At 37.5% G+C, this 24,866-nt stretch overlaps 1 protein-coding gene across 1 annotated transcript in view; it reads left to right on the top strand.

Moving 5' to 3' along the window:
- Positions 1-22,295, top strand: part of ADAMTS5 (ADAM metallopeptidase with thrombospondin type 1 motif 5) — a 48,467-nt gene extending 26,172 nt beyond the window's left edge. The window contains exons 3-8 of the mRNA XM_083841452.1: positions 1,229-1,396; positions 6,810-7,093; positions 8,696-8,879; positions 9,282-9,457; positions 10,322-10,497; positions 14,020-22,295. Coding sequence (XP_083697578.1) covers positions 1,229-1,396; positions 6,810-7,093; positions 8,696-8,879; positions 9,282-9,457; positions 10,322-10,497; positions 14,020-14,590 — 1,559 coding nt within the window. The 3' untranslated portion in view covers positions 14,591-22,295. The remainder of the gene's footprint in view (positions 1-1,228; positions 1,397-6,809; positions 7,094-8,695; positions 8,880-9,281; positions 9,458-10,321; positions 10,498-14,019) is intronic.
- Positions 22,296-24,866: the final 2,571 nt, after the last annotated feature.

Genomic DNA, 24,866 nt, shown 5'->3' with positions numbered 1-24,866 from the left:
ACAACATGTGCTGTTCTGTGTTCACATTGTTTTGTGTTCTGTAGTCTAAATACCCAATAATATATCCATTTAAAAATAAAAACTAAAGCCCTAACCAAAACAATACTAAAAAGCACCCTCCCACAAAATAAGGCACGATACATGGAAGAGGCTATTGGAAAACATTATTCAGATTGTTTGATGTGTTGTAGAGGGTAGAATCATAGAATCATTTAGTGTGGGAAAGACCTCTAAAGGACGGTGACTCAACTACTGCCCTGGGCAACCTTTTCCAATGCCTCACAACCCTTTCAGTGAAGAATTTTTTCATAATATTCAACCTAAACCTCCTCTGGTGCAACTTGAGGCCATTTCCTCTTGTTCTATCACTTGTTGCTTGGGAAAAGAGGATGCCTCCACTCTGCTACAGCCTCCTCTGAGGTAGGTGTAAAGAGAGATAAGGTCTCCCCTAGGCCTCCTTTTCTGTAGGCTAAATAATCCCATTTCCATCAACCGTTCCTCAAAAGACTTGGCCTCCAGACCCCTCACCAGCTTTGTTGCCCTTTTCGGCACACTCCAGCATCTCAATGTCTTTCTTGTAGTGAAGGGCCCAAAATTGAACACAGCATTTAAGGTGTGGCTTCAACAGAGCTGAGTACAGAGAGACAATCATTTATTTAGTCCTGCAGGCCATGTTATTTCTGATACAATGCCAGCTACTGTTGGCCTTCTTGGCCACCTGAGCACACTGCTGACTCATGTTCATTCAGGTGCTCACAATTGAATATGGAGTGCAGTATAAGAAGTCACATACGGTTTGCTTAGTTACTCCATAAATACAAGCTGTTGTGTTCATTTAGAAAAATCCTGCAACATCTTTCTAAACAGTCACATAACTTCTTTACAGAGTGAAGTATTAGTCTTTCTTGCTGCAGATGATTTGGTAAACATTGAGAACTAAATTCATGGCTAATATAAAAAAGTACTGTTCACTGTAGTGTTCATCAGATCTAAATCAGCACAATTTGATGGCATATAAGCTGCTGGCATTGCTATATGTAATGATATAAACTATCACAGCTTTTTTGTTTTTGAGCAGAGATACCAGATTTTAAGTGGCCAGCTTTGGGCTGCTGTTGGAAATTTGAGAACAAATAATGCATTTCATTTTACTTTGACTATGAGCTCCAGCTGGTAAACACTGTTATGGATAATCATTTCATTTTATTTATTTGTTTCATTTCTACAGGCCACTTGCTTGGTCTTTCCCATGATGACTCCAAATTTTGTGAGGAGAACTTTGGCTCCATGGAAGATAAGCGCCTTATGTCCTCCATTCTGACTAGCATTGATGCTTCCAAACCCTGGTCCAAGTGCACTTCAGCAACTATAACAGAGTTTTTTGATGATGGTCATGGTATGTATCTTTTGCTTCACACACTTAGCGTCAGTTTTTGCTGCAGTCCATTTTTGGAATAAGAACATTTTATGCCAGCTTTTTCATTCCTTGCTCATCTTCAGGACTATCTTGGAAGTGCTTGCAAAAAAAGGCAAAGGTCTAAAAGGCTGTCAGGGTCTCACCCCCACTTTGCATGGTTCAAATGCAAGAGAAAAGAAAAGAGTTGATGGAATGTGTGCTGGCAGTAATTTGTTTTGAAAAATTGAGTGTTTTTTTTTTTTTAAAACATGAAATTAGACTTTTCTTCCCTAATGCCACAGACAGGAGTTCAGAGAGTATTTTAAACAGAGGACACAAGCAAATTCCTTTTCCTCACAGCAATTGAGGTTACTATGGTCTACATAGCATTAGACTACAGATATGAGCAAAGGGTATGTGTTCTTCTTACCATTTACAGCATTTATTATTACAGTATTTATTATGTTTATTAGAGGAGCCATAAGCAAGTATTAAGATTCTTCTATGCTGTATATGAGAAAAGTCTGCTTCTGCCCCAGCAGCTTACCCTCCAAGTCATATAAGCAATATTCGATAAACATGTCATTCACCCTTTGGAGAATAAGTACAAAACTTTCATTTTTTCCAACAAGTAGTAATAATGAAGTATAGTCTGCACTCTTAAATGAATTTTAAAGTCTTCATTGTGCTTCCAAAGCAACTGCAGTTCTTAAACCATTCAAATTCCAAAAAGCTGAGATAAAAATGACATAATTGAATGAATGGATCAAGTTGTTATGGTAACTGAAATACTTATGGATAAAAAGTGTGGTAAGTCTGCTGAATGTAAAGTTTTTGCTTTTAAATATTGTGTTGGCTAATTTTAGTGCTCTCTGAAATACTTTCTCCTTTTTTCTCCTATCTGGAGAATGACTTCATTTTTTCTCTCCAATTTTATTAGATCCATTAATCTGTGCTGTCCTATTTTATGGTCCATATTGCTCTGGCATTGACTTAATATTACCAAGTTAGTTTCCACATGTGAAGAGATCTTTCCTTTTAGAGTTTAGTTACATTCATTGCCTTTCTTCTCACCTGGGAGTTTTACAGTATGTGTTCTCTGGGGTGTAAAAGGGACCTTCCTCACCACCCATATATAACTCTGTACAAAGTGTAAAGATCTATGAATATGTCTATCTATCTATATCTGTTCTCTTCTGTTCATCTCCTATCCAAACTGAAATGTTGTATTCATTTTTTCCTTTTTTTGTGATCTGGATTTTTCACCTCCCTATGCATCCAGCCAGCTACTTCCTCCAACAGTAACAAAAAGAAAGTGTGTTCTCCCACACACCTCACCTTTGGCTTGTTTGCAATGCAGAATGCTCGAAATTTGGACTCTTATCCATGATCCATATCCTAGTCTCAACATGGAAATAAACGAGGCTGTAACAAACTATCCTACAGGTCTAAAAATATAATTTTTCCATTTTTTTTCAGCACAAGTTGGTAGGAGCTTCAAATCCTTCAGGGCTGCATTATGGTCTCCATGTTCAGCATGAGTGTTGCCTTCCTGCACGAGAAGTTTAGCAGTCCTCCATTGCTGACACTTTTCACAAAGTCATGTATTCTTTGCTGCACACAAAGTGCTTAGGATCTGTCAGTTTGTTAACGGATGGGTTAGGGTATATTGCCCTTTCTGATACTCATGAGTAGTTACCACTCAGGCGTGTAGTCTCGAAGAGTTATCAATAGGATGAAATAACTCACAGAAAATGTGAGCTTCCAGTCAGATCTGTGAACTAATTTTGTTACTGACACTATTGGTACAATTTCAAAACTACAATTTTTAGGAAATCTGTTTTCTTGATAGATTAGGCCTTTAGAGACATTGTCTACATAAGAGTTTTCCTTTTCTGTTGAAGTTTATCATTTTTAGCTATTTATTTTAAATCAAAGATTTGTCTTAGCAGAACACAAATACAATCTATGAAATAATGATGGTCAATGATTTAAAGTGCAGTTTCTTCAAATTATTGTGCTGAGAGGACATGCATTATTAAAGGAATGGAACTGCTTCTGGTTTTATTTTCTTCCAGCCAGTGAATAAATCCATAGCTCTGTAATTCTCATTTGTAACACATACTGAGTATACCAAAAGCCACAGAACCCTAGTAGAGCATGACGCCACCTTTCAGACTGCTTTGGGCTGATAATAAAACAGCGCAAATGTGCCATATTTCCATGTTTCCTTCAGAATGAGCATACTTCTGCTTTTGGGGTTCTTAGTTTTTTTTTTCCTTAGCTGTGGCAGATGTACTTACTTACTACTTGTGTAGTTACCATGCTTTCTCTCCCTTTTTGTTTTAGATAAGGTGCTCTTTTGCAGTCTTCCCATTGAAAGGAGAAAATCCTATATCTCTCGAGTGCTGCTAGCAGAGAACAAAAAGATTACCCATTCAGATGTAATTTTGAGGAGTGCTGCAGGCATAATGTAGTCAAAGAAGGCACAAAATATCAGTTACAATAGAAGGATGAGAAAATGCAGGTCTTCATATACCAGGCTTTCTTTTAAGATGCTTGTGAGTGGTTTTTGTATAGTCACAGGAAGTTTATATGGGAAACACTGAGCAAGAAGAGACTCTTCCATTCTTTAATATGCAACATAAGCACTCTGCACAGTGCTTTTGGTCTGAATGGGCATGAGCTTATGCAGTGTGCTTTGTGACAAACCAGGCATGGCAGTATTGGTGTGAGGAAGTAAATATATGAAGTACTTCATCTGCTGCTCCTTATGACTAAACAGAATGAAATGTGAATAAAGTCCAGAAACCTGGATCTTTGAGTGGTATTTTATTATAAACAAGTAGTCAATGTTGTATCAAAGCTTTAAGTAAGTTATCCATATAGATTTAGATACTCACCCCATACCACTCCAACAGCAAACATCATCATCTTAACTCTTGAATTTTGTGACATCCATTTGTCAAGAACTGAGATTCATATTTTATATATTTGGAAAGTTGTATTGATAAGTGGACTCATCTTATAAAAAGTGTATATTTGCTATGTAGGTAGCTACACCTAAAGTGGATATTTAAGTTCCTATCGCATCATGGAAGGGTGTCATCAATGGCATTAGTGGTTTGATGTCATCAGTTGCATTAGTGGCACTGAATTACACCACAGGCTCATTTGCCTGTACTAACTACTAAAACATCTGACAGCTGACTGAATTGAAGACACCAGCATTACATACAGTTATGGTCAGCTAAATAAATTTCAGTATAAATGTCTCACCCAAGGTCAACCAGGAGGGCTGGGGATGATCAAGGTCTCCTGAGGCCCACTCTGAGAATTCTAATCATCGTTATCATCATATCACCATTTGTTTTACACTCATAAGATGACCCCAGACAGCAGTTTGACATTTAGAAAGAAAATGTTCAATTAGTGTCCAGAATACAGTGACATTTATTTCCATCTGTTTTTAGCCAACTCTTTCCTAAGATAATAATTGTCTTTATTGTCATGCCAGCCACTAGACTGTAGTATTATTGCTTGCAATTTATTGTGTTTAGTCAGAGTGTTTGGTGTTCTTTGTAACCTGAAAAAAAAAAAAAAAAAGAAAGGACTATTTCTGTTTAAATTAATTTATATCCTGGTTATCTGCTTCCTGCACAAATTTTATTCTGCCTTCCAGGCTATATTGCACATAACACTGAGGAAAGAGAATGAGGTGTCTTGATTAATACTGTCATCAGTCAAGTATGTTGCTCTAGACCAAGGCACCCTAATGTTCTTTGATACTGAGGACAAAAAATGAGAGTAGTAGTACATACATGTTCTGTACATTATAATGTAGTGAATTGCTGTTCTTGCTTTTAAAAAATAGATTTTTAACAACCCCAGGAAGAAAAAAATCTGCGCTTCCTCACTTTTTACCATGTCTTTAACATTTTATTCTATAAAAGACTTTGAATGCTAGGATAGTTTTAATTGTCTTTATCTCATGGTACCCAGCTCATCAGTTAGCATTGGCACACCTTGTCTTTATTTAAGCTAGCATAATCCAGATGAAAGATAAGGCTAGAGTAAATCTGGGTCAGCAAAGGATAAATAGAACAGCAAGTTTAACAAGATAACTTTTTGGTAGTAAGCGATGATGTAGAAAGACTTTTTGGCTCATGTGGCTAATTGTCCTTAGCCTTAAGAGGAAAAAAAAAAAAAGAGAATAGCTACAGTGTATGTTCTGGAAGGAAAACACAAGGCATTGAGTAATGGGGTATTTGATTTACTTAAATTCACTGCTATAGCTTGAATTTCAGTTCCAGTTAGTTTGAATAGTGAAGTTTTTCTAGATAGCCCTTTTTCACTCATGATCCAACCAAAGAATACTGGTGTATGTTGCAAAGTGATGTAAATTGTGGTAAGTTATTTTGGCCAAGGATAAGTGAAGCTGGCCCAGACCACATATCCCTTTCATGGGGTGTAAAAGAGGTTATGCTGAATAAATAGTTCTGCATGTCAACAACTGAGTTTTTTCAATAGTAAAAAAAAAAAGAAAAAATCTATTAGTAGCTTGTCTAGAACCTAGATGCAAATTCTCATTTTTAGAGTGTGTCAGACAGATTTTTACTTCTGCAGTGTATCTCAACACACATATTCAATTTTGTATTTTATATTTATGCTATTTTTTCCTTGTCTGTCTTTTTTTTTTTGTGTGTGTGTGTGTGTGTGTGTGAGTGCATTTTTGTATAAAATTTATAGCGCTCTTCAAGCTAATTCCAGAAGCTGCTAACTATCATTCTTTACAAGGGAAGCCCAGTCCAGATTTACCACCACCATTAGTTTAGATATGCAACTTCTGTTTTCCCTTTGATCTTTTTCTGTTTTGTTCGTTTGTTTGTTTGTTTTTATTGTTGGTGGTGGGTTCTTTTGTTGGTGGTGGTTGTATTGAAGTGTATTTAAGTGCCTCATGGGCTAGATGTCTGTTCTTTGTGATTTTTCTGGCTTCCCTTTCTCAGCATTACGGATGTTCTGGCTCAAAATTCAAATCGGAATTTTGTTTACTTTGCCATGAGTCTTGATCATTCCTTAAATTGATTCCACATATTGATAGAGTGGAATGTATTCGGAGTCAATTCAAATAAAGGAAAACAGAATGAAAGAGCAAAGAGACCTGAATAAAACTCGTTTACACTCCTGGATTGGAAATAGCTTGGCACCTGGTATACTCCTGGGAGACACAGCAGTTGCAATAATATGACCTTGTACAAAACCTGATGACACCTCAGAGAGCCTTTCCACTGACATCAGTGTCCTTTGAATGAGGTTCACTGTCATTATCAGTTCTTGTAACATGAATGACAGACTTGTAGCACTGCAGAGAAAACTAGGTAATGAGTAATAATAGATTGTATTGCTCTTTTAGGTAACTGTTTGCTGGACCAACCAAGAAAGCAGATCCTGGGCCCCGAGGAGCTTCCAGGGCAAACCTACGATGCCATTCGTCAGTGCAAATTGGCATTTGGATCTGAATACACAGTGTGTCCCGGTATGGATGTGTGCTCTCGCCTGTGGTGTGCAGTTGTTCGTCAAGGTCAGATGGTATGTCTGACTAAGAAGCTGCCTGCTGTGGAAGGGACACCATGTGGAAAAGGGAGGATATGCCTCCAGGGAAAATGTGTTGACAAAACCAAGAAAAAATACTACTCGGTAAGTTACCTGCTATGACCCTAGGGAATTTCAGAAGGAGTAACCCTCAAAGGCACTGATTTTTGTGGGAGTGAAAGGGACTTGACAAAACTCAGATTGAAAGTTACCTTATATTTTAGCATGTAATTGGAGTGTTACTGGTAAGGGATGCAGGAAATATGCTACTGAGTTTCAGGAAGTTTCATTCAGGAGGTTTTCTTCTTGAAGTACGGAAGCCTTCGATCATGGAAAACTGAGAGCACCCCTTCAGACTAGAGGACTCACCCATTCAATAAGTCAGGTCTCAGAATGTGTGGAAAGATTCTCAAGGAACTATTCATAGCTTCCTGACTTCTTGGCAACGGACTCTGAGGTAAATTAAATCTGTAAATTTAGTTCACAGCCCTCATCCAGAAGTCTCCAGGGACCTAACTCTAGTGAAGAGAAAGACCAATGAAATTCATACATGATACAATTTCTGGATCAGATAGTTTGTACGTACAGTGACAGAGTCCCCTCTGTCAACTTAATACCTCTTAAGAGTCCCCAGGCTCAAGAGAGTGGCCAGATTCATGAGATTGCCAACTGCACAGTTCAAATGCTTTGAAATTAACTTGGAAGACAGTAAGTAGCACTGCCCCTTCTGTTATACCTACAGGAGAGAGACAGACTTGCAGAGCTTTGCGAAGATACTTACAAAATACGAGTCATTCAAATCAAGCTACAGCCTTTATAACACTGTTTTTTATAGAATGGTATATTTCTTCATGCAATGTCTGTTAATTGTTGCAATATTGTATTTAGGGAGCCAAAATAGCAGAGTTGCAAACTATCTGACGGCTCCACCTCTTGCCAGTACTCTTGAAACGTTAACTAGTTGGTTCAGAAGGAACTTTTACTCCACTTTCCCTGCCAACATTTTTGTTTTATGCCTTCATTTACTGCCTTTAAAACACTCTGAAATTCAATATGATTTATTTACAAAGGGAAAAACAGCAACAATCACCTAAACTTAGACTTAGGAGACTACTACTGCAATTTGGACAGGTAATTCATTTGGCAAAACTATGGGTGGTTTGTTGTATTTGTAGCATGTGTGTGAAGTAGGTCTTTGGAAACAAAACTCATCAACATAAGGGATTTTGTCTCTTGTCCTTTAGAATTCAACACTGAGGTATGCTTAAGATTGCTTGTATATGTTGTTTAGAGCAATACCTATTCATCATAATAATTGCATTTATTATTTGCAGGTAGCCTTATGAACATGTTCTTGGAGCTAGTTTATGGGGGCCTGTTGGTGGGAATAGCAAAAAATAAGAGAGCAGCACATGAGAATATAGTCCATATTTCTGGTGCATGTGTGTCTTTCATGAATGGGCTGAAGCTGGCTTTAAGAGTAAGGCCTAGATCGCGCTTGCATGCACAGTGCCAAATCAGGTGCCATCAATCTGCAGATAAAAGACAGAAATAAATTTCACTGGGAAAAAGAAGGCTCCAAAGCCTTTTATCCCCAATTAAAATGACCAAGAAAGCGCCTTTTCAATTGTGGGAAACACTATCAGTGTCTCTGAGATTTAGCACCTTTGTTCACACCCTTACCTCCTACTGTTCTGTATGTTTCAGGCATCAAGCCATGGTAACTGGGGGTCCTGGGGACCTTGGGGACAGTGCTCCCGTACCTGTGGTGGAGGCGTTCAGTTTGCGTATCGTCACTGCAACAATCCAGCTCCTAGAAACAATGGCCGGTACTGCACTGGCAAGAGGGCCATCTATCGCTCCTGCAATGTTGCACCCTGCCCAGCAAATGGTATGTTACATACTTGCTCCAGCCTCTGTTTTCATAGATAGTAAATATTGAACATCTACTGAAAAAGGAAACAACAAAGATCTATTGTATTTTCTCTAAAATGTGCTTACCAAGGCAAGACATTAATCGTTCATACAATATGGTAATTCTTCCCCCATCCCTACACTGACCACAGACAGAAAGGACATTGAAATGAAAAGAAATTTGTCCTGGAAAAATGAACCATCATGCTAGCTTTAGTCCTTCATAGCATGGGAAGATTGCTAAAAAAAGTTAAAAAGAGGTGAAGTGTTATAACTTCAAAAATTAAGTTAAAAAGAAATTGGAATAATAGGTGTGAGTGCATAATGATTTTTACAGCATGGTCTGCAATAATCACTAATGATTTGAATAATTCTACAGCTAAATCTTTTCGACAAGAACAGTGTGAAGCAAGGAATGGCTATCAGTCTGATGCAAAGGGTGTCAAAACGTTTGTTGAATGGGTCCCCAAGTATGCTGGAGTGCTTCCTGGAGATGTTTGTAAGCTCACCTGCCGAGCCAAAGGAACTGGCTATTATGTGGTATTTTCTCAAAAGGTAATGGCATCTTCAATCATGACTTCATGTTCAAGCTGAGAAGTGTCCTTTATCTTAGAAATCTTTCCCTACAACAAGCGAAAATAAGTTAGTCATATGATTCGAAGTTTTAAATGTGTGATTAGATATAATGGTTTGATCCAGAGCTTATACAGTAAGACCAAAATTGACCTCTGAAATTAGTCAAGTATTTTCACATTTCAGTATGCATGTTCATAAAAATACGGGTCTGATAGTGGATTCTGCACTAGTTTCTTTTCATTAGTGGATAAAGGGGTTTCTGCCTGCAGACTCATCCGTGTGTCTGGTGGCTTTTGGAGGAGACAGAGTGCCATGAGTAAAAGAATAAATTTTACCCTGAGTTATGTTAAGGGAGTCTAGAGTAACTCATACAAAGCCAATTAATATAAACTATTTAGCCAATTATCATAGATGTGACTTGTGGTCAGTTTGTTATCTCAGATGCAGTTTGAACTAAAATGTCTCCTACACTTATACTATAAATGTTATGAGGATATATGTATTAATAAGGTGAACTGAAATGCTCAAGTGAGAGGCTATCTACAAGTACTGATATTGTTATTACTAATAAACTGTAAGCTCATCATTAAAGTCAGGGTCATTTTAGTGTTTTATGCTAGAGTCATCTGTCACTGCTTTCAGCCCCTGCCTAAACTTCATCTGCTTTAGTGCTGTGAATGCTAGTGAAACTCAGTCTGGGCTGCCAGGATAGGAACTCTGTTCTATATGGGTCATGTAAATAAGTAACTTTTTTCCCAGTCAGATTCACAAAATTTATTTTTGAGATTCACTTTTTTTTTTTTCCTGTGGTAATTTTTAACTAACAGGCATTTGATTACCTAGGTAACTGATGGTACTGAATGTCGACCGTACAGTAATTCGGTCTGCGTCCGGGGAAAATGCATCCGAACTGGTTGTGATGGCATCATCGGTTCAAAGCTCCAGTATGATAAGTGCGGGGTGTGTGGAGGAGACAATTCCAGCTGCACAAAGGTCATGGGAACCTTTACCAAAAAGAGGTATTGATCTTGAGTATTAGTAAATATTTCAAAAATACTTGCTGTGCAAATAGTATCTCTACTTATCTGTGCCCTCCTTCCTTCCTTCCTTCCTTCCTTCCTTCCTTCCTCTGAATTCAATTTACTTTCATATGAAGATTAAACAAAAATGTGCATTGCCTGTGCTTTATTGCACTTTTCAGATGTTTACAGCTGGCCTCTTAACAATACCCTGAAACTTACAAATAATCACCTGTCAAAACACTGTGCCCAGTTCATTTCTGACATAAAGTACCAGTGATTCAGGTGAGCACCCAGTAATAGGAAGTCTGCCTAGACTAAGGCATAGAATCTTATGTTATTTGCCAGTTTTGCTGTGGCAGATGGCTTGTGGTTTGTAGAGGAGAGAGAGAAGGGAAGAGAGAGATGCATCAGACAGTTGTTGAGGTCAGAATAATCTGTATGTATCTGAAACTCTGCATTTCCCAGGTGGTGCTGCATTAGGAAGTTATGCACTGGGAATGTGTTTGATCTCATCTAACTTTGAACAACACTAAAGATGTCCCACCTGATTAAGTGGCAGACTCCTTGTTAGTGGAGAGAAGCATTAGACAGCGTTAGAGCACAGCTGTAAAAGTCATCCTTGGCAGCTGAGAGGGATTACACCCTAAAAATACCTTTTCACACCACTCAGTATACATGGAGCTTAGATGACTAGATGAGATGTCAGAAGTGGCATTTTCTACATCCCTTCATGTTCACTAGGATCATATTGATCTCCAGATGTACTTTCTTTAAGTTAAAATATTTATAGCAGTTATCTGTAAGACATTTTTCTGTCAGAATTCAGCTTTTAACTACAATACATCTTAATATGAACAAAACAAAAGCAACATCCCCATGGTTTTTCCTAACCATATTGAGAGCAGCAGCAAGCTTTTTACAGATTACCAATGTCAAATAAGTCTGCCTTCTGTCTGAATTCTTGTTTCCCTCCCCCTTCCATTCTTAAGGTTTATAAAAGGATGAGGATTTTTTTACTATCATTTGTATAGATGCCAATGTTTTAGAGGACCGCTGTAGTGACCTACTCTTAGAAACTTTTAGCTGAACATTTATACTCAGCATCTTGCAACTGAATTAGTGTACCAGCTTTTAAAATTTACAGAAACTTTATTTTGCTTAGTATCTTCCAAATTCTTACATAGCATATGGAATGCTACTAGAAGTTGAAATCTGACTCCTGAAATGACCTTTTATTTCTATACATTTCAATATACTGATTAATAGCAGTCAAAAATATCTTTAAGAGTGTTTTTTTTTTTTTCTAAAAATAAACATAACCAATCTTCTTCTCAGTAAACCAATGATTACTCACCTAGGGATGACAAAACACCTCTTCCAAAAAGAATGACTTTCCATCTAATTTAGTACTTATATAAACCAGATCTGTTCTAATCTGTAAATATTGAAATGTCTGAGATGTCTAAATGAAGAAGACAGTGCAAGATATACTTCATGTGCTTTAGCAATGATCCTTGTGGTGCATACCGGGCTCCAGCAAAGATGCTAAAGGGACTCCATGAATTTTAGTGAAGCCAGATTTGTAGTGTAAATATACTTGGAATCAGTGAGATTCTACTGTAATTATTCCTATGAAGGTACCACCTTATTCCAAAAATCATGACTTTAACTGAAATGAGACCAGTCAGAGAATAAAATATTAATTCAACCTCAGTGCATTTAAAGAGCTGTTCCATATAGAAAGTAATAAATAATTGAACGGTTCTAACTTGATTTTGATTGAATTTGGGGTCTCAAGAATTTATTTTTTACTGGGAATATTGTTTGAGATGACTCCTTTATGCAAGTAATTGACTTCAAAAAAAGAAAAAACAAAAACTTTATTAAAATAGTGAAATCTTAATTGTCTGCAAACTGTTTTTGTATATAAAAGGGCAGTGGCTCTAGTAAAATTATCTTTCTCCACTGAAAAATAGCAGCTCCCTCTTTGCTATCCACTATAAACCAAACTGTAGCAACCTGTATTTTAAATGTACAGGGAAATTATTAAATGTGTAAGAGGAAACTAGTATTTTCCATTGTAGACAATTGCCATAACAACATTTGTTTGTACTTTTTTCCCTTAAAGCAATCAAAACACAATCTTCTGGAAAACTCTTTCGTAAGAACTTATTTTAAAAGGCTGTAAAGTTAAATAGTCAGAAGTTGGGAAATAGGAGAATTAAAGATGCACGTGCTTTTTGCACATGAAATATTGAAGAAAATGTTGCATTCTCTAGCATTTCTTTTAATTTTTGAACAAATGATTTTGTAACTTTAATAACTTGTTTTAACAGAGCTCTTTTGGCAACTGTTAAGTAAAAATATTTGTGCAGTGCTGTGGAGCAGAGTCACCCAGCCTGTTTTTTGCACCGTATTCCTTCATGTTTATAGAGGTGCTAAATCAAGGGACTTTTAGTAGTTGTCCTGTAACTGCTTGAAATAGCATGGGAATAGCACTAGTGTTTAATCTGCAGTCTCTGCAGTCTTTACTTTTGCAACCAAAAATTTGCAAAGGTAGTAGTCTATTCTTTAAACAATTCCAAGGGACCCCATTCACTTTTATACATTTTAAGTATATTTTCTCATTCCCTTTCCTCTAGATGTTTCAGCACTAACCTTTTTAGATATGAGGTACTTGCAGAATAGTTTTATCACAAAATTAGAAATGAAAATAAATGTTTCCAAAGTCCAGCTGGTAGCTTACAGCTTTGTGCAGTGTTCAGACTTTTCTCTGTTTATCCGTATAGTTAAAACAAATAATATACTTGAGATAGTAAAAGTTTTAGCACACTTGCAGGTTTTAAATGCTTGTCACTTTTGGTAGAAAAGTTAAATATCTTCTTCTAAGTCTGCATTAAAACATTTCATAAGTAGAAACTAAGAGAACTTTGTGGTACAAATTAAACATTTGAGTGTACCTTGTGTTAGACACTTAACAATTAATCTTCAGCTTTATGAATTTCAAAGTAAACAAATTTTTTCTCAGTGATCAAGATTATTTTTAAATGTTCCCAAGGTACCTCTATCCAGCTGTTACTCTGCTCATGCTTCCCTTAATCATCATTATAGCAAAGACAGCAAGAAACAGCTGTAACCAATGCATATCTCATTATCTTTCATTGGCAGGCAGAACGTGCATCGTATTTTATATCTCCCACCCTTTGTTGAAATATATAAGCTATCTGTTATTCTTCATTCCTTTTGTATCTGACTCATGTAAAATCATTACTAATGCTAAAGATTAAGCAATTTGAAGTAAGTGCAGTAGAAATTTCTTCAAGAACATAAAGAACAGTACACAAGACAAATAATGAAACCTGGTTAAACTAATCTTAGATGTGCCGCTAGCCAGATGGATTCAAGTAAAGATGCATCGTACCAGTGACTTCATTAGACTTAAGGTTTATTTCACACCAGCTACTGAATACTTTCTTTTTTCTTTTTTCTTTTTTCTTTTTTCTTTTCCCCCTCATTCAGTAAGGGCTACACAGATATAGTGAAAATCCCAGAAGGGGCAACTCACATCAAAGTTCGGCAATTCAAGACTAAGGACCAGAGCAGGTTTACTGCCTACCTGGCCCTGAAAAAGAAAAACGGTGAGTACCTTGTCAATGGAAAATATATGATCTCCACTTCAGAAACAATCATTGACATCAATGGGACTGTCATGAACTATAGTGGCTGGAGTCACAAAGATGATTTCTTGCATGCGATGGGACACTCTGCGACAAAAGAGGTTCTTATTGTGCAGATACTTGCGACTGACCCAACTCAACCCGTGGATGTCCGTTATAGTTTCTTCGTGCCAAAGAAGCAAGGGCAAATGACTAACTCTGTCACCAGCAGTGGCAGCAACAGCAAAGTAACTCCACAGCTCATGCAACCCCGGTGGGTTACAGGGCCATGGCTTTCTTGTTCTCGAACATGTGACACAGGATGGCACACCAGGACTGTCCAGTGCAAAGACGGGCATGGAAAACTAGCTAAAGGATGTCTTCTCTCTCAGAGACCATCAGCATTTAAACAGTGCTTGTTGAAAAAGTGTTAACCTGTGGTTTTGATCTTCTTTAAAAGAGGTTTGATGAAGCCATTGTTGACATACTGGTATTAGGTCTGCCCAGACAGAGAGAAGCAAAGGCTTCAATGTACTTACATATAGTCTCAAATTATGGGCAGAATCTGCCTATTTGGACCAAATGAAGATGTGCACTGCTTTAAAAAATAGTAGGGTGATCTTAATATGTCAAAAACCTAAGCATTAAAGTTGTTATAAGCCCTCTGCGTCTGCAAAAATATAAAATAAAACAATAAAAAAGAAGAAAAACTAGTGAATGGAGGATCCTGGGATATTTGAAGGTTACAGAATCATCTCCCCCTTTTTCACCTACCTCTAATACAGTATGTCCTTAGAAAATGTCACATGTACCCATGATACCACAGTAGCTTACTTTATGCTGTTTTGTAAATATATTTGATTTGGTATGTCACTTTATATCACTTGGTTCTATTAAAAAAAATCAAAAGACAAACTATATAAGCAAAGTGATTGACCAAAGTATATCTGCAGCCCTGTGGACTTGGTCGAGTCTTCAGAAATGGCTGCAGATGTTTTACTGGAAAATGAAGAGCTTGCTGCTGGTTTTAAAAAGTAATACCTTTTGGTTTTGACAAAAGGAAATGCATTTTTGTTCCAGGAATTTCCTGACAGCAGATCATAATTCTGACAAATACTGTGTTTCCACCAAGAAATTCTCAAAAGGAGCATTGCAGCAGTTCACAGACCAGGGATCCCCACAAGTACATTGCTCAAATACCAGCACCATCAGCAGCTCCTTACTATGTGTATGTCAGATAGCAGGAGGTTTTGGCTGCTAGAAAGAATGTGTGTACCTTTGACTTGGTAAACCTTCCATTAGCTCCAGCTGTGTCACAGCACGGGGTCCTTCTTGTCGATGAACAATAGCTGCTAGTTCCTTCTTTCCATAAAACAAAGGCATACTGTATTTTGTAGAAACTAGTTAGAGAACCAAAAATTACAAGTAAGGTAAACAAGTGTCTTCTAACTCAGATATTCTGAGGCTGTATACAACTGCTTTCTCTGTTATTTTCTCTATGGCTTCCACCTTGAATCTAACAATGTGTAATGTACCTACATCTTTTGAAGAGGCTATAAAGGTCAAAAAACACAGCAAGCAGTTAATATTTTATCACTGTTTTGTCCATCATGTCTAACTCTGGTATTCATCTTACCAGCAAAAGTTTGTAACTATTTGTCTTTTTGTTTGTTGATTTTTTTGTTTTTATTTTTTTAAGCTGTAGAAGTTATTCATATTTTGTATATCTACCACATTTGGGAGGAAGAGGGGTCATTAGAAAGTCAAACCACATCAGGATGTGGAGGACTTACTCAATATCAATAAGACTGTTTCCACAGTACAGGCAGTAGCTAGTAAAAATTTTCTTTGGCAGCAGCTTCTGAATCCCATTATTGTCCGGTGGAAGTTGTGTGACCGAGGAAGGGTATATCAACATATGCAGGTTAACAGGTGGAGGCTTGACACCAACCCTGTTAGAATTGCTTCCTTTTTATCACCAGGTTTTGAATAAAGCTCTAGAATAACAGGTACCAAAAGAAATGGTCGTGATCTGCAAATGAAAATAGAAGCCCATCTGTCTTTTATTTTTCAATTCATCCACCCAGGATAATGTGAAACTGTAGGAGCGTTTTCAGACACTGCTGTGAGTCAGTGGTACTTGAGCACTGAACCTCCCTAGACTCTTCTAGGAAAAATCCCAGTCATGAAATCAGTAAAAAAACATGTTGGTTTGTGTAGCGAGGTCAGATCTCACTCCAGGCGGACATAAACATGTTTTTGCAACTGTGGCGTGTTTGTGTGAATTCTAGAAAGCATGTGATGATTTAAAACAGCATAGCGTTGCTACATCTACCAGTATGAAACTGGAGAAATATCTGTTTTTGTGCTCTATTACAAGTAAACAGGAATAGTGTTAGGGCCTCATCCTCCCTAAAAATGAATTACAAAGGAATGTTACTAGTCATCGTCAGCTTTCAAGAATGGTGTGACCTAATAGAAAGAAGTAGTCCTATAAAAAAACATGTCTTGAGGAAAATTCCCCTGTTAATAACTGATGTCATCCTAATAACTTAGATCAAGGCTCTGAATATTTGCAAACTTCTGGAAAGTTAAGATTTTTGCCTCCTCTACCTGTTACTATGTTTGAAGTGTCTTATTTATGATCATGTTTGAAGTGTCCTATTTTCATTTAAAGTAATCTGATTTTTATACTTATATATATATAAACACATGTTCCAGAACCTCTCACGAAAGTTCATAATAAGTAGAAACCATCAGGAGAGGAAAAATAAGGAGATTTAATGTGCATAGACTTAATATTTGTCTTGGCATACAGCTGCTTTATTAAGTGGCATTTATTTCTCCCGTGTTTTATCAGAATAGAGAGAGAATGTAAAGTATTTATGTTTGCATCATAGTAATAATTTATTATATAGTGAATGAAATGAGTAAAGCTTTTGGATGCTACTCAGATTCCAGAAGAATAATACCATAAGCTGGTATAAATTTAAAGCTTTCTTAGATCAAGACTATCTTTTTCATAGAAAGATTATTTATAAAAATTAAATAAATATGGGAACTAAAGAAAGCAAATATACGTGCAAAATAAGTTTCCTTTATATGTTGAGAGAGCAAAGGGGACAGACAAAGGAAGCAATCCTAAAAATGCAAGATGAACTAGACCAGCCTGCTCTGTTTAACACTTGCCTTTTAGCTGATCTTTGTAATCAGACTCCAATTCCCAACCTTGCTTTTTTCAGTCATAGCTATTTCATGTAACTGATGAATGAAAAATTGATGCAAGGTATGTGACTTTGTCATTTCAACTTGTGTTCCAAACTAAATTCTTTGTTGGTCACACTGTTATGTCATTGCTTATATTACTACAAAGTCATGCCAAACAGGATTCATAAAATGCTTCCACTGGATAGAGACACTGTCTAAGAAGCCCAGAGTATTACTCTGTGCATGGAAATAAACAACAGTCAGTGTTGAACTCACTGCAGGCTTTTGGGGACACATCTCCACAATGCCTTAGGTGGAGTTGGTCCCCTTAGAATCTGTGTTGTTTAGAGCATCTGCTTTTCAAATATGACAGCATCATTAGGAAAAAGCCTATAATCTATCATCTTATCGTCTGTATACCTGAAATTCAATTTAGCTACCCTCCTGTGGAAACAGTTTTATCACAAGGGAGAGAGGGAATAATCTTGTGGATTAATCACAATTGTTTAAAAAAAAAAAAAAAAAGCAACACAGCACTGAAAAAAATAAAATAATTTATTGTTTTTACAACTGGTATGTGAACGGATGTAATGAATTTATTTATTCTTATTTAACAAAAATACCAATTGTGCAAATTCTATATTTAAAATGTTTACTATCGTCTCTGTCTCTCTCTTTCTTGCTCTCTCTCTAATTTATGCTTCAAATTTTGTGTTGAAAGTACACCTTGTGAGTTTACATAATGTATGGCACTGGTTATTTTTTGTTTGTTTTTATTTAGAAAGCTTTCTGCATGAAACAGGAGTATATGTGTATACGTGTGTGCACACTGTATAGATGTATATTCTTTTTTCTGCTACCACCTTTCTTAGACAAGTTGTAGATTTCTAAGTTTGGGACACCTCATGCTCAAATGCTCAAAGGAGCTTTGTTACACTTCAGCTCTAAAATCTCTCAACTAGCAAGTCATAGAGGTCTGTGGATCACCAAAAAAAAAAAAAAAAAGATACAGGCTCCTAGGCTCCTAAAGCGATCACACAACAGACTCCATAAAAGTGCGTGCAATTCTTGTTACGCACCTCGGTAATTTACCACTGAAGGTGGTAGGAGTCTTACCATTTGCACCAGTGGGAGCAAGCTCAGGCTTGTAGTGAATTAGAGTCCTCCATATGTGAATGAGGTTTCTCTGAGTTTTCAGGGTGGCAAACGAGTATTCTCTCATGCAGCTTCTTCTACTTAAGGGAAAACTCTGCAGAGAAATTCTTTTGTGTGCCGCTCTGAAAATATAGCTGAAATTATGTGTGATTTGGTTTATGAAGACTGAACCATTAAAAAAGCTACCTTTTCAGTCTTTTCACCATTTATATACTTACATATGTATTTATCTGTAGCTATAAAAAGTCAAAAGCACAATTTGGGACGCTTTGCAATGTTTTGCTTCATTGTACTCCAGCTCTTCACACCATGTCAGGCAAAGTTAGACACTAAAATCCAGCCAAGCATGCATTCCAAGTATTTCCTTGAAAATAATGGTATCTGCTTACTTCCACTTTCCGTCTAGTCCAAATTCTGCTGAACTCAAGGAAACTTGCACTGGACTCATTGTGAGGTAAAAAATGCAATATAGATAAACCCATAAAATCAATTTATTTAACAATACAAATTATTTCTGTAACCACTTCACTGTAAGGACAGTACTACAGACAGCAAATAATCTATTTCAAATGACCAAAAAGTACCTTTCTCATCAGTGCCCAGATTCACACAAGTTAAATTCCAGCTCAGCCTCTGTGCCCACTGTTTGCTGCCGTCAAGGCACTACCCAAGACCCTGAGCCAGCCACAAGGCTTTAGATAAAATTACGAGAACCAGTGGGTAATGGCCTCCCTTAAGACCCACTCCAAAAAGTGCCAGGAAATGACAGTAAGCCTCGAATTTGATAATCTTTACGGCAGGCTTTAAATAGGATTCATAAGGATGAAACATTAATAATGGTGGGTTTTCAGCAAAACGTTTAGGTGACTGTTTTTTCTCATGGTCATGAATGCTGTGCTGTTCTTTGTCACTGAGGAAGATGGAGCCTACGGCAAGAGCCAAAATTAGATTCTCCGAGCATGGGCTGCAATTTTCAGGGAAAAAAAAAATAAGAAAAAAAAAAGTTGCTGATATTGAGGCCTTTGTTCCTTTTTTTAATTAACTGATTAGTTTTTATAGAGTTGTGAGAGTACATCATTGCATTCATACTTGTCATTGGTAACATTTTCAAGAAGGTTTTTTTGTTCTTTTGTTTTTTGTTTTACTGTGGGTACACTGAATGCTAGCTTGTATAGTAAAGGTAGTTCAACATTCTTGTTTCAAAAAACATTGCTAGCGCAAATGTTTATCATTTGTAGTGGTAATGACTCTTAACCTGAGACAACTTATCAGATACTCAGTTGGCATCACAATATATAGCTCTGGAGTAGCTCTGCCAGTTTTCAGCGACAACATACAAACACTGAAAAGCCCCAAACACCTTGTTAATCTTCTAGGTAAATGTCTGCAGAACTTCTCTCCAGATACCCTGTATCAAACATCTTGATAGCGTCCAGCCACTCTGCACAGTACAGAGTTACAGATCGAAACCAAAACTCACAATGTTGTTTGCCCTGAAAGCTGTCTGCAGAGGCTCACAGTAGCTGTAAGGACACTAAAAACATTTCCACATATGTCAGCTAGAATCTTGCATAGTCTGTGTTGAAACACATAGGTGGACACACAGAACTTAGCTATAGCTAAATGGAAATGTATATTTTTGTATGTGTGCTTGCACATACATGTGTATGTATAAACATGTTCACATACATATACACACGAACAAGTATTTGGGTCTCCATTACTCCCATTCACAGGGCAAAATACATAGGTATAACTAACACCAGTGCAACTAAATTCAGAGTAATTTTTTTTACATCATTTGGCTTTGCAGGAGCTGCTTCAGACATATACCACTTCAAGTGAAAACATAGTTTCTCTTGTAATTTATAGGAACTGGTTTACACAATTTATCATATGAACTGTGAAGTTTCCTAATAGTTTTATCGTATGAAATTTACTCCTTGACAGTCAAGCTTATATGGATTGCTAAAATCTCATCAGATACGGGAAATAATACACTGTATTCAAGTAAATTGCAGACAGTGTGTACCCCTGTATAGCAATAAATATACTTAATTTCTATTGTCAGGAAAATTGCCTAACATCAGATAAAATTAGAGAGGTATTCTAGGGAAGACTAACAGGAAAGCACAACCTTTATTTTTTCTTAGTTTATTTCATGTGCCTCTTTGTACACTCTATTGGTGTCAACATATTCTGGAAAGTGTCACTTTGTGCATTATAGATAACTTGACTGAAATACCGGTACCCTTTGAAAACTAAGATGTGTCACAAAACTTTTTTTCATTCTAATTTGTGTCTAATCAAAGAGAATTAACATTTTTAGAGCACTACTATGTCAGCCAGTTTACACCGTAATTAATATGTTATGCAAAATATAAATTCATTTGAACTGAATTGTACAAGGTCTACACTGTACTATGACACATTGAAGGCCAATATTTTGTTTTGTAAACTATTACATATGTATAATTTACCAGTTGTAATCTTAAAACATTTGATTCTGTGATTTCAGTAAAAGTAATAAATATAAACTGTATTATAGGTCCAGGTACTTGTTCTATATGGTATATTTGTGGGCTGTTGTTTGCCATTTGTGACCCACTAAAATCAGGTAAGCTAAGAGAGACTGAGCTGATCACTAAATTAAGGCATATATATTACTTCTATATGAAAATATTGCACTTGCAGAGTTCTGTGAAAGTGTTCTTTTGAGTCATGAAGTGTAACAGAAGAGTGCAGAAAACAGCATGCGGTACCTTTCCAGAGCCTTAGACAAAGTCCAGTAGAGATGGTACACACTGGTGATCTCTTGAGCCCCTAGAAAGTTCCCATGAAATCTGTGAGACCTGTCCAAAAGCATCATCCAACAGATTTAGACAGTGGATTAAGATAGTCAGAGTGAGATTCATAGTTATCAATGTAAACCTAACTAGAGTAGTAAAAAACAGCCAGAACGGGTAATGGAAACATACAGTGTGTGCAAAAATGGTAATAAAGCATGTATCGAAGGAAAGCAACTAAGGCGATTGGGCTGGTAAGAAAGAATCACATACACACTCCAGTTGAAGCATGGCTCTTAAAGCACTTTAGTACTGACTCACTTTTCCAATAGAACTGTACTATTATATTATGCATTATAATTTAATTTCCATGCTGATTTCTTGCTTTTCCTTTCTAATTCCATAACACTAAGTTGGAGTTTTTCTTGTTCCCTAAAATGATGTGCTCTTTCCAAAAGTGTAAGCAAACCCAACTCAGAAACTGTCTCACCCCATCCATGTGCATGTCTAATCTATTGTTTGCTTTTTTTTTGAATTTTGAACTTTGCTTTTTTGTTGTTGTTGTTGTTTATATTGTTTTACAGATTCTAAATTATGTTGATTCTTATTTACAGAAACCATTTATTCATGCCAAAGAACAGCTTTTCTTCCTAGGTTGTTCATACAATGGCAGTGAAGCTTTACAGAGTGGCCAGTACCTATAGAGACAGGCCTGAGGTCTTCAGAAAAAAATCTATAATAATCTGTTACACTACATACAAGTTTGCTTGAACCAAACTGAGAACTGTCCTGCTAGTGCTTGGTACAGTACATGTCCAGATATACATATATATACACACACAATATTATATATTTGTATATACTATGTATGTATATAAATGTTTCAGAAAATCTTGTTTACACACTTACACAAGATGTTTTTAAGACTGGTCACTGAGCATCAGAAAGAATACTATGTTCAACATCAGTAAAGGATGCAGTGAAAAACCTGTGCAAGAGCGCATTCTTACTGTTTATCCTGCCTAAAGGGCTGAGGGAGGTGATTCACCTGCTCCACAGTCTCTTCAGTAATAGCTGACTAAACAGGTTTTCTTCCTTCCCTGCATCTTTCCTCAGTCAGGATCCTGGGTCAGGGCAAAGCCTCCACCCGTTCCTCACCTCCCCCTGCCCACCTGCAAGTAGAAACAGCAGTTATACAAACTATTCCATAATTTCTTCCTCTACTTTTAAGTGTTTTTTGTCTATTACAGGATTCCACAAGTGTTAACACCTCAGTGATACTTCAGTACCTCCTTCATATTTTTGTCTGCAAAACAAGCTGCAGTGTCACCAAGTGATTATGGCAGGTGCTATCTTCCCAAAATTATGTTTTTATTTCCCATTTTAGAGTTTGCAGTAGCTCAGAGAAAGCCATTAGTGGGAATGGAAATCCATTCATATACAAATCAAATACAGCAGAGACAGCAGTATAGACTTCCTCAAACGTCCAAGGCTGTCATAATTCCATTACCGTGCAGGGACTGTTCTGTATCAGGAAGATGAACTCATTCTCTCTTAATGTATTTTCCATCCCTTCATAATGTGACATTTCACCTCTTCAGAAACCACACGTAATTACATATGATGGGGGAGACTTATTCCCAAGACTCAGAACTTTTAGACCCAAGTCTCATTTTTAGTTTGGGATGCAAGATGCATTTGATTCAATTTTAGTCTTCCAGCCAAACTGATCCTTTAAAAAATATTTTGGAAACCAAAATATATGAAATAGTCAAACAAGAAAATGCTCAAGTCTTTCCACATTGCCTACACTGTTACCTCACTCTTCTTATGCTATGCTCTGCAAAGTCCGAAGTAATGAATCCATCGTGCTTACACCACTCAGCATTCTACGCTGACCCAGCAATAGGGTTGAAGCAAAAATGTAGGGGAAAAATATAACAAAATCCATGGAAAGAAATCATTATTTTCCATGCTTTCCCTTGATTATTCTGGGAAAAGTATGCTTAAAGGAAAATGCACACACTTAAAAATCTTAAGATTTTAAGAAAATCTTAAGCAGCTGCTTGATAAAGCTTTGTTGTAGCAATCATGCAACCTAAGGATTTACTTATTAAAATGGCCATGGTGGCCATTGCCACCACAGTCTCACTACTCTAGGTGTTGCAGTTATGTTCACTGATGTCTCTTTACTGCTTCTGTTCTTCCCATTCCTCTCTCCCAGTAAGACTCTACCTAAAGAGCCCATGTCTACAGAACTAAAAGCCAACCCTCTGACTGCTGCAGTCCAAGTTCTGCTGCCCAGACTCACATTAGTACCAATGCTTCCAAACAGCCCTCAAATGGAGCCAGGTGGGTGCCAAAGGACCCAGGCTCCCTGCCCTTGCAGCTGCCAGAGGCACAGCAGTGGGGAGGTGTGAGCCCAGCACTGTCAGGCTGTCCTAGCAGGTGAAGCCAGCTGAACCTGCAGATCCTGCATATGTGCAAGGACATGCCTATCTCCAGCACAGCTGAGTGCTTCACACAGGTGTGCATCATAAATACGTTCTTTTTATAGCTGCAGCTCTGCTAGTTACTGTTTTTCTCCTGCTTACACATTTGTGGTGTGGTGTGGGTTTTTTTGAGAGAGTGTAGTCAAGATGGTTTTTACATTTTTTGCTCTGGAGGCACTGGGGCTCCTTTCAAGCTTGCCTGCCCAGAGCTGCTCACTTGCAGAACTGATGTTGAAATAACTCAGACACCCGTGTGTGCTTATTAAGCACTCGGAGTTGAAACTTCCCTGTTTTCCACAGAAATTTAGTAGAGCATGAAGCGAGTGCCCTGGCAGCAGGTGCTCTGCCTGGACCCTCTGTTGATGGAAGCTGGATCTTCTCATGGTGACTGATAATTTTGCTTATTTAATAATAGAGGGCCATTATGCCCTGATGAGGTTTGCAGATGTAAACCCTGCTCTAGCCGTGCGGATAACTACTGAGGGGCACACGCCTGGGTCAGACACACAGAGATTTGCAAAGAATGTGCAAATTACCCTCAGCAGGCAATCCTGCAGAGGCCCGCTGGAAACCCGCTGCACGCAGCCACAAAGCAGTGAAGGTACCACAGAGAAACATCTGCTGGTGGACCAGAAATGCATCTGAGAAGGGAACATCACCCCGGTACCGTCCCCAGCAGTCTCAGGTAACTAACATCTTGAAATAGTTGAAGCCTGGCGGCCGGCCACCTCAGCAATTGCTGACATGGCAGCGACCCAAAGAGTTGGCAAACAAGCTGCTATGCTACCTAGTAAAGGTGGTCTGTAACTAAAGGGTAACAAAAATTATACTGGAAACTTTCTGAGCACTTTAAAGTGGTCTATTTAAGACGGGGCCCTGCCCACTGGAAGTGGTCCTTACTGCAGGCCTCGCTGTACTTACCAATGTTTTTGTCCAGAAAAAACAGCGTTACAGGCATACTGTGTGGGCTGGGAGGAATATTTTCACGCTAATATTTATGTGGCATGCTGAGATCTAACAGCCATCCAGAGGCTTTTTGGCTAATATTTCATTTAACTGCATGCTGCAGA

The sequence above is a fragment of the Anser anser genome, assembly GCF_964211835.1.
Source record: "Anser anser genome assembly, chromosome: 1".
NCBI lineage: Eukaryota > Metazoa > Chordata > Aves > Anseriformes > Anatidae > Anser > Anser anser.
This window is presented reverse-complemented; position numbering and strand designations above follow the sequence as displayed.